This window comes from Cyprinodon variegatus, unplaced genomic scaffold (assembly GCF_000732505.1).
Source record: "Cyprinodon variegatus isolate N-32 unplaced genomic scaffold, C_variegatus-1.0 Scaffold478, whole genome shotgun sequence".
Classification (NCBI taxonomy): domain Eukaryota; kingdom Metazoa; phylum Chordata; class Actinopteri; order Cyprinodontiformes; family Cyprinodontidae; genus Cyprinodon; species Cyprinodon variegatus.
In genome coordinates this window covers 1-11,101 of record NW_015150931.1, presented here as the reverse complement: position 1 = coordinate 11,101, position 11,101 = coordinate 1, and the positions used below count along the sequence as shown (strand labels likewise).

General features: G+C 36.1%; 1 protein-coding gene across 2 annotated transcripts in view; it reads left to right on the top strand.

The window, feature by feature from the left end:
- Positions 1 to 9,467, top strand: part of nr3c1 (nuclear receptor subfamily 3 group C member 1) — a 92,530-nt gene extending 83,063 nt beyond the window's left edge. For both annotated transcript variants that reach the window (XM_015389871.1, XM_015389870.1), the window contains 2 exons: positions 4,018 to 4,175; positions 5,214 to 9,467. In XM_015389871.1, the coding sequence (XP_015245357.1) occupies positions 4,018 to 4,175; positions 5,214 to 5,366 (311 nt within the window). In that variant the 3' untranslated portion in view covers positions 5,367 to 9,467. The remainder of the gene's footprint in view (positions 1 to 4,017; positions 4,176 to 5,213) is intronic.
- Positions 9,468 to 11,101: the final 1,634 nt, after the last annotated feature.

Sequence of the window (11,101 nt, the reverse complement as noted above, 5' to 3'; positions counted from 1 at the left end):
ATATCGGGGGGGTGGCCGATGTCCGATATTCAGTTTTAAGGCCGATACCGATAGGGGGCCGATTATGTCGTGCATCCCTATCAGTGATCAATACCCACCCGCCCCACTCCAACCTTAGCTACAAATCACATGACCCAATACACATAAAAAAATAAAGAAATACATAAAAATAAAAAAGGACAAAGCATGTCAGACATCTCATTCTGTGTGATTCACCTGAAACTCCCTTTGCAGTTTTTTCCCACATTTGTATGGTTGACAGTCTTACCGTATGGATTCTTGCAGTATACAGTTCCATCATTATAACATCTTGAAAGTATAACAGCCATTTTTAATAGGAAGCCTGTGTGGGGGCAGCCATCTCTGAACAATTAGTTTTTTTTTGCTGCTGTTAGGCCTGCGAGCAACACTTTTCGCTGTTTCTCTGTACATTTAAACTGTGAGTTGTCATTGAGTAACAACAAACTTGGTTGTAATGGAATCTCTAATAGATTAAAAGTCACCCTTTCCCAAAAAGACTTAACCGAGTTTACTTTCTCTTAGCTGCTGCTGGTTATATTCTTGACAGTGGATTGTTAGCCCGCTCTCTTTGCCTGGCTTGATGAGGAAGGCTACATCTTTGTTATACATTGTTCTCATGTCCAGGTATGCTGATTTATTACCAGAACCTGCTTTAATCTGCTCACAACTTCACCCTGACATTTCTGATCTACGCCTTTAGAAGGGCTTTATTTATTCACCAATAAAATTATCCACTGCTTGACTGAACTTAATGCATAGATCACTTATTAAGATTTTAATGTGATGAATTATACATTTTTCAGCCTTTTGCATAATGCCAAAATAATATCAACAATTTTGTTGCCCAATACAAAATGATCCTAAAATAGGCAGAGATCAGAACAAATCTGCCTTTGTGTTTCAGACCAGTTCATGTAAAAGTCCAGATAGCGCCTCGGCGTCTCTGATATGTGTGATTATGTAAATCAGCCGGTAAGCTCCTCTTCCCATAATCTCTGCAGGTGCCTGTTGCTTTTTATTGGCTTTTTGCCTCTCTGCAAACAGACAAGGACTTTGTTGAATTATTCACACTGTTATATTAAACCCTAAGCTGGAATTTCATCATTCAACAGGAAAAGAAAGGCTGATGGAGTTTATTCTCTTTGCATGGTGCACTATACTGGCAGCTTATAAAGGAAGCTGTAAAATGAAGCTCATAAGATGTTAGCTTTACAGCTTTCCCGGTTCTTTAGAGCAAACTGCACAAGATAGCCATGCCCTACGATGCTATGCAGTTACATTAGTAAACGTGTCATTGCAGGTTAAATTAGGGTTGCTGTTATAATTAAGGATGCACCAGTCGGTTTGCATATTTCACCTGGATCGTCTCTCACTGGAAACCAGCCAGTCAAAATAAAAGCTTCAATAATAAGAAAGTAAGAATCCTTTGTTAGAGTTTAAACTAAAAAGTTTTGCCACATTTTTCCACCTTCGCTCCATGAACTGACTCCATCCGTCCTCCTTTGGTTCAGAACTCTGCTGCTAGGGTCAGTCTCTAATCCCTTCTTTTTTCCCTCATTAGTCTATTTTGAAACAGCTGCACTGAACTCCCTGAATACTGTCCAATTTAAACTACCTCTCATCATTTTACAGGACTATTATTGCCCTATCACACTGTACCTGTCCCAGCTCCTCTACATTCACAAGCTCTCCCGCTCCCTCAGGTCTTTCATCCCCTTCTCTGTCTCCTCTTTTTCTGGGTAGCTGCTAACCTGCTTCCAACACGGTGACTCCCTTGCTGTTTTTAAAAGACGTTTCAAACCTGTCTGCATATTCCTTTTGAGGTTTTGTTATTTAAGCAAGCTGCCGGTGCTTAGCGTCATCTCACTAAACTTGCCTTTGTAACTTTAGAGGGTCGGATCCATTACTGAATGAGTCCCAGAGCGCCGCTTTAGAGTCTGAGTACCGTTTACTTTAAGTTTGTAAAAGTAAACCTTTATACTACAAAAAGAGACTTTTTAACTTGTGATGCCATTAATAGTTGAAATAAAAAGCTTTTAATATTTTCTGCAAAAACCTGTCTCCATTTGTACAGACACAGGTTACTTGCATACCAGATCAATTGATTTCTGTTTTTCATGCCCTTATAAATATTAAATAACAAACTTTACTATTAATCTTATATAAAAAATGACGTTCCTTTAGAACAGGGATTTTAGAAATGTTAACCTGCTGTATTAAATGGCAGTAGTAGGAAGAGACAGTGGAAAAAACTAGGATAAATATCTGAAAGTTGAATTTCCAGAGATATTTTCTTGTTTATTCATGTTTTTTGTATTTATTCAGGCCCTTGCAAAGTAATGTTAAATAGTTTTATTTTAGCTTGACAGCTAGTAGCCAGGCTAGCTGCCCTAGCAACAAGCCTTCAAACAGAAGGTTATCACTGTCACTACCCGATACCTAAATTATGTTTTAACCTCCTTTAAAAATAGTAAGCTCATTAAACTATAATGGGTTAAAAGTTACTAATGTATTTCCTGAGAAAATAAATGCCTTAAAACCATTTCTGTTTTGTCACTTGTCTGCACCGGAAATGGGATCATACGCTACTCCCGGGAGCTAAAGTTTTTGGCTTTGGATTTAAACATAAATTTAGTCTTTTTGAGTTTTATGTTTTCCTTTCGTGTTAATATTATAGCATGTAGTTCATAATCTAAGGAAAGAAACAACTAAAATGCAAACATGGTTTAATCATATTTTGATTAAACCGTTATACTCTGAGCATGTCCGATGATGACGTCAGACAAGCTGTGTAACACAGAAAATGTAAAAAGCATCAAATTGTCTCAGAAAGTCATAAAAAAGATGTTTTAAAGATTTAAATGAGCATTCTTTAGTGATTTAAAGATAAAAATAAGTACTTTTAATACCACTATTACATTATTTATGGCGACCTGGATGAATATCTGCTTGCACATGTGCAAATGAGATCAAGTAGTGACAATCTCACTCACAATATCACTACACTAATAGCCTATTTCAGACAAATGTACCTATAAATATGTGGGGGAGGGGTAACAGGATTTATTTCTTCATACAACCAAGGAAAAATCCCACTGCCATTTCTACCCCAGAATATTCTTACAGAAGAAGTTATAAAGTTTTTATTGAATCTATGGAAAGCTGTAGATTACAGTGAAGGCGCTCCAGTCTCTATGGTACGAGGACTCTTCTTTTTTTTTTTTTTTTATTGTGTCTAGCAATGTGGCAATAAAAATAATTGTCTTGATGCTACAAAGAGAGCCCAACAGATTTTGCTTTCACAAGTGGAGCAGTACGGCTATCGCCATAGAGTTCCGCTTGATTTATGGATATAAATAACATTATTATAATTCATACAGGGAGTTTTACAGATTATATGGACACTGCAATGTAGGTAGAACAGGAAAAACAGGAAAAGATTAAAGAAATAGAAGATAAAAGAAAGACAATGTTAAAACGCCTTCTATCTTCATCACCTGCAAAAAGAGATGTTTTTTTTTTTTGGCATGCAGACTAACTGAACCAGATAAGAACCCAAACTGTTATGAAAAGGGTTTGATTACTCTAATGCCAGTAAGGACTAATATTAGATATTTTTAAGATTTCATTTTAATCAATATTTAAAAGGGCTTAAATAGTTTCTGGCATCATATTTCTATTAACATTTATATACAATATACTTTTATCCCTTAACCCTTTATAATATTATAAATATCTAATTTTCTATCAAAGGAAAAAAGTGTCATTATAAAATGATATAAAACATAGAAATGTGGTTTCTTTCTTTAAAAAAATAAAAATAATTGAATTTACTGGACAAACTGCTGGGTTTTTATTCTGCCTCCTCAGAATGGGAGTACTTTTAGCAAAACAAAAAGGTTTTACGAAGTTTTGTTTTATCTTCAGGTTGTTTTAGTTTTCCTCCTAAGCTACACCCTCATTCATCGCTGTGTTTTTCTTGTCCCGTTTGTGCAGTACCCAAAGAAGGCCTGAAGTGCCAGGCGGTTTTTGATCAGATCAGGATGACTTACATCAAGGAGCTGGGAAAAGCCATCGTGAAACGAGAGGAGAACACAAGTCAGAACTGGCAGCGATTCTACCAGCTAACTAAGCTACTGGACTCCATGCAGGAGGTTAGTGATGCACAAATGGTAACATCGGCACAACTTTACAGGATTTTTCCTACTGAGATCAACTAGAAACAGAGGATGTGAAAGTTGTCTCCTAGAGATGCATTTCCTGCCAGCCTATTTCCTACATATTTGTTTGAATAGAATAAAAAAAGGACATTAAATATTTCCTGTTTAGCTTCAAATTGAAATTCAATTTAAAACAGGGACAATATTAGTAAACTCATGTCATCCAATTTGAAATGTGAATAAATAATAATTGAGGAAACATAAACACTAAATATTAAAAAAGAATCATTTATATGCTTAAGGTGTCGTAGGGAAATCGTATTTAATTTTAAAATCATTCTGGCTTAAACATGGATATAAATGTAATCTTTACCAGACTTTATTTTCCCAAAATGTAGAAAATTTCTATTTAAAAAAAAATCCTGTCTTATAAATCTGTTTTGTTTTTGGGATGATAATAAAATTGATAATCTTACGCGCTTTGGACTAGCAGTGCTGGGATGAAATGTCTTTAATGGAGGAAAGAGGAGCCCAAACTGTTTAACCTGCAGCTAAAAAAAACAGCTTAACAATAAATAAAAACATTTGTGAGGGGACTGATATTTTTCCATAGCATCAGGTTCGCTTTTAGCAGGCTAAAAATTCCTAATGAGAAGCATTTACTTGCCGGTAATAAATGTCACTTTAATCCTTTTTATTTAAATGAGGAAGTGCTCTCTAATAGTTTTAGGATTAGGGTAATTAATAGGAAATTCTTTGTGGTAGAAAATTGGTGGAGAAACATTTTCTCAGCTTGTAATATTATTCAATTCAGTTGTATTTTATAGGTTGGAACAATCATTTTTTTTCATATTCTTGACAGATTTCCTCTTTTTTTTTAAATGGGTGCTTTTATGTTCCATTTAAATCTCTTTAAACACTTTATAGCTCCTCTGAAGTCATGTTAATTACTTGTGATGAGCTGCAGATGCTTTGAAAATGATCCATCTTTCCGAAATCCGCCTCTCATCTTTTTAAACTGTCTCGTTCCAGATGGTGGAGGGTCTCCTGCAGATTTGCTTCTACACCTTCGTGAATAAGACCCTCAGTGTGGAATTCCCCGAGATGCTGACGGAGATCATCACCAACCAGATACCAAAATTCAAAGACGGGAGCGTCAAACCTCTGCTGTTTCATCAGAAATGACGGCCTTGAAATGTGAATCAATGCCTTAAATCCCCAACCTGCTTCAGGCCCTTCTGCTCTAATTCTTTATTCCGCCCCCCCAATATTCTTGTCCGTTCTTTGGTGTTTGTTTTCATTTTTGGAAAGTCAGCTTCATCCCTTCATCCCTTGCCTGTTTAGTCTAATCTCAGAAATTACCCATAGCCTCATAGTCGCCACCCCAGTCTGTCTGCACAGAAGCAAATTGAATGTTTTTAAAGCATCTGTCCGTTTTCCTCAATCCCTCACCTCTTGAACTCAGACATTTATTCTTTTTAAAGTCCTACTCTCTACATCGCTGAAATCATTTTAACTTGCCGGCCTTGCTCTGCTTCTCCGCGCTGTGAATGTCGCTCACAGTCTAGAGACGAAGGGGACAGATTGAAGCTTTGATGCAAAAGAACCTCACTTCTTCTGGATTCAAGGACGAAAAGCAAAAACGGACCCGAACTGGACCTATTTACCCGATCAGTGGAAGAAAAAGGAAAACGGAGCAGCTTGTGGATCCGTCTTCATGTTTTTTTTTTGTTTTTTTTAACGCAGATGCACATCGCAGATCACGCTTTCAGAGTTCAGCAGACGCCACGTTCAGCGCGAGCTACACATGTTTACACAGGATGTATCTGAGGGAAAACCAGTGCCTTTTAGTTTTCATTCTCGCAGCCATCCGTTACAGACCAGTCTGTTGTTCTGTTCCTTCGCATTTATCGCCTGGTTTTAGTTTGCTTCTTTTGTTTTCTCTTTAAAATTAAAGTTTTCTTTTAATTTTATTGTTTAGAGGAATCCCCCACCCCTTCAAAAGTGTGCAGAACAAAGTCATCCCGGCAGCTTGAATTATCATCTTCATGTTCAGGTCTTTAAACGTTTAATGAACTAGTATATTACAGTAGAATATACTGTTTTTCTTCTTTAGAAAAGTGAACCTATAGTGTTCTCCTTTAACTGCATCAGAGAAGCAGCCACTATAATCTAGAATTTGGAAGTAAATCAAAGTATTTTTTTTTTTTATTTAAACTGAGGAAGATTAGAAATTCCTGTCAAATTCTGAAGGTTTGGAAACGTTTGTAATTTCTTTATCGTGATTTTTACAAATATGGATCAAATTGAGATTGAAAAACGTCCAAATATCCATTTTCTAATCGCGCTCAATATTATTTGTAATATTTTAAATCAATCTGGCGTGACGGGTCCGGGTCCTTTCTCTGCCAGCTTCACCGAATTTTAAAAATGGTGACGATAACTTAAAAACTTTCTCTGGTTTATCTTGAAAGTCCAGTTTTTCTGCAGGGTCCCACACTTCTTGGATCAATTCATATTTTAGATGATGAACACAATAACAGAAAGTGCTTTTTAATACAGGAAGTAGTTTAAAAAACATTTTAGGAATTACAAAATCAACCCAACTTTTTCTCTTCATAACATATTTCAGCTTCATCTGAATTTGATTTAACCCAAAGTGCATAAAATCTTTTGGTTTTTATTAACTAATAGTAAAATCTTTAATTTTCCAAGACAAGAAAACAGGATGTTTCTTAAAATTATGTGACGATGGATCTCTAATATATATATAGATATATATTTAATTTGTTTCATACTCTGCATACACAAAGAAACAGGGATTATTATGAAGCCCGTCCATTTTAAATGCAAGAAGCTGCATTTAAATCCACATAATTTGCTTATTCTTCAGGTAATGTCTCCTTACATCTTTTATTATAGTCCCACTAGTGCCAAATATCACAAAAGTTTTTTTTTATCAGTTCTTTTTTCCTCTAATATCCTGCATATGTGAAGGGTGGTGTACAGCGGTGGTTTATAACTTAGCTTCAGGGTGCTCAGTCTTCAGTGTCTCACATAACACCAGCTTACAATGATCGATTGTTAACGAAATGTTTTTGGGTTGTTTTTTTTTTTTTTAGATTGTGATGTTGCTACAGTTTTTAATGTGTATAAAGCCTTCATACCAGCTTACATAGTGGCCAAATCTAGTGTTCAGGTTTTCATCGGCTTCTGCTGAGTGCAAAGTGCAACACCGTTCACCTCCCTGCTCTAGAGTCCGCTTTTCTACTTTCAGGGTTCCTACAGAGTCAAAAAAAGAATAGAAAAAGTAAAATATTTTGTATTTTCCGAATCCTATCTCTTTCAAATGGTTCTAAAGTTTGTCGTTTCTTGTGTCCTCCTACGTTTGTCTTTCCTTCCTTGGTTTCCTTCTGTAGTCTCCTACCTCCTTCCGCTCTATGTGCCTTGGATTCCTTCCCTCTCTCTTTTTTTTTTTTGTCTCCTACCTCCTTTCTTTCCCTATGTTGGTTCTGCCCAAAGTTAAAATAACAGTTCTAAAATCAAAGAGAATATTAAGATTTTATATTTTAAGATAAAAGTAAAGGACAGGGAAAGCTCAGCGTGGAAAAATGTGATATATTTGTGAATTTCCGTGTAAGAGCCCAGGACTTTATATCTGGATTTTCAGTTGTTTGCTTAACTGCACAGAAATAAAAAAGTAAAAAAAAAAAGCAGCAATCCTCAATCAAGAGCCATATTTTCTTTAGCTTTGAAGTTTGCCAATCCTTCTGGATGATTGTTGTGGTGCGCAGGCTCTTGAGCTTTAGCTTATTGCGAGTCTGCTTTTATCCCGGCGTGTTGATCAATCTGCCGAGGATTGGGTCTGGATCCTGTGGTGTCGGGTGGCTTTGCGTACAGTATTACATTCGCATTCAGGCAGCGGCGTTTCTGGAAGCCAGCTTTAACGTACAGGCGTAAAACACCCTCGCCACTGCTTCTGTCCCCCCCACTCCTTAAATGCCTATAGATGTATATAAGCAATGCTGACATATCCAGTGCAATGCAAACAAGTGTCTGTTATAAAAAAAAACAAAAACAATATTTTTACATGTTTGTCAGTCCTCCCCACTTTCTTATTCCTTTCAGTTCGACTAAAGGCCTTGCATAAGGGAGACGGAGAGCCATAGAAATACAATTTTAAATCAGGAAATAGACGACTACCAGTGCTTTTGGAGATTGATCTGTTTAAAAAAAAAAAAAAAAAAAGGTTTTGTGTGATTTTTAAATTCATCATCTTATCCTCTTTGATATGACTAATTTTACTCAATCATTTTTGTACATTAAATAAGTCGAAAAGTAATTTTGTTTTCGTCAGTTTGTGTTTGATAAAAGGTAGACGTGATTAATTCGTTAGGAAGTGTTAAACATGTTTGTCTTGTGAAGTAAATGTTCATTCTACGAGTCTGTGGACAAGTCTACAAGAGTGGTCACTGTTTACCTTTTAAGACAAAAGGAAATAAAGAAAAGGAAAGGCAGGTCGCCGTTAGAGCGAGATTTAGTTCTAATATTTTATTTTGCGCTAAAAAAAAAACAGTGACTAAAGCAGAGGGGGTAAAAAAAATAAATAAAAATTTACTAAACTGAAGTAATTGAGCAGTTTCAACTTGTGTAGCACATATGGGCTTACTTCTTAGCACTTCTAGTTTTATTTCGAATTTGCCTATTATGTAGATGACCTTGGCTTTGGATTTCATATATATTACTATAAGGATTCACTGGTCATTTAAGAAAAAAACGAAACAAAACAAAAAAAAAAAAACAGGAAAAGCTTAATCTCCATGTGAAAGTACATTTTCCAGAGCCTGACAAAATTGCACTACCCTCAGATTGCTTGTCACCGTCTATTTTGTATAAAATACATGCAATTATCTTTAAACATTAAGGGCAGATCATGTTTCACTGGTATAGAGCTATGGCTTTCACTGAAGTCTGTTTTTGTTCCTATTTCAGTTATGTAGATGTAATCCAATGTAAAGAATATATAGATATATTAAAAAAAATAAAAAATGGTTTATATTTACACTTCTTCTGTATTCAATGTCAATATTTCCCCTTTATTGATTATATGTTGAATTAGGTTATGTGTTTTTATTTTGTCTTTTCTTTTTTTTTCTTTTTTCAACTTTGGATTTGCCGTCGTCTCCAACTATGTTTCTGTCATCTCTGGTTTCAAGCAGAAATGAGGATGAACTGATATTTCATTAGTTCAACCATCTTACACAATAAAGTTTCCTGTTTTTTCAACACTGAGCAGCCTGGGCTTCGTTCTTCTCACTCCAGCTTCTCTTCTAAGTTGATGGACAGCATTAAAGCAAATTTATTTTTAAAACCTTTTTAATTAAAAGTATTTCTTTATTAAAATGTATCAAAAGAGCAGCTGTTTGTCCGTTTACACTGCGCTCTAGTTGGAATCAAATTCACTGAATTTAACTTCAATCTTCCACTTAATTTATTTAATGAAGCAAAGTGTCATTTTGCAGCCATATTTCATAATAAAGCATAGGAAAACAGTGGAAAGAAACAACTACCTTTTAATTGGAGGGAACTTTTATCAGAGTACTTTCTATTTCCAGAAAAAGGTAAATATTTTCTGTAGCTTCATCCAGTTGAAAACGCAGCTGAGCACCTAAATCAGTAATAAAATCTATGAGATATAAAAAAAAAAAGCAATTCTGCCATAACGGCAGATCATAAATAAATGGAAAGGGCAGACTCAAAGCAAATATAACTTCATTTATGGCATCAAGCTGCAGAAATGGAGGAAACGACTGTGCAAAGTAACAAAGGTTACCATCGGTTACACACAACGCTTAGAGCATATGGATGATCCAGAAGAGGAATGGGAGAATATCATATAGTGAGAGGAAACAGAATTATACGGCACTAACTCCTTGAAGCTCGTCGGAACGAACAATGTGGCGTTGGGTGTAGGAGGTTGCCCTGAAAGGTTAAAGCCCAGGCAATTCAGTGTCGCTGTGTCTTTGGGCAAGACAATTCACCTGCATTGCCTACTGATGGTGGTCAGAGGGACCTCACTTGTGTCTGTGGCTAGAATGTAGCTTGCCACCATCAGTGTGTGTGTGTGAATGGGTGAATGACTGAATGTAGTGTAAAGCTTTGAAGTCTCCTGACTTAAAAAAGCCATTTACCATTTGAACACAAAATCTCCTTCCATCATGGAGTACTGCACATGGGCCTATCAGCAGGACGATGGATCCAAACATGAAGGAGTGGCTCTAAAACTGCTCCTTCAAGACCACAATCCCGAAAAAAAGAACATTGTGGACGGAGTTGAAAGCCCTAAAATGAGATCTGCATGGAGGAACAGGCCAAAACAGTGTGTGCAAACCTGGTGAAGATTAACAGGAAATGTTTGGCTTCTGTCAGTGCTACAAAATATTGAGTTCAACTTCTGTTATTTTCACTGTAATTTTCATTTCTACAAAGTGATAAAGTTTTTTTTTTTCTCTTGTTGCCTCTAATAATTAAAGTATACCACTGAGGAAAACTACGACCTCTCCCATCGTTCTTAGTAAGAGAACTTTCACAATCAGCGTCTGACTAAACACTTTTTCTCCCCATGTTTCATTAAGATGAATGAAGCTTTGAACAGTTCTGAAAGCCCAGAGCTCCTGCTGATTTAAGAGCTAAACAGTAGCACACATTGGGATGGATTTGGGACAAAACCTAAAAACACATTATATCCCTGTGTGACATGAACGGCAAAGAGATCAGGAAGTACATTTGAAACCTCAACATGATGCCAACATTAATTTGTTCAAACAAATATTGGTGTCCAGGAGATGGATTTGTTTTGGTTACTGGCATGAAGTGAATAGAGTCTTTATCTGTAGTGGCATGGGTTAAAAGGCCAACAG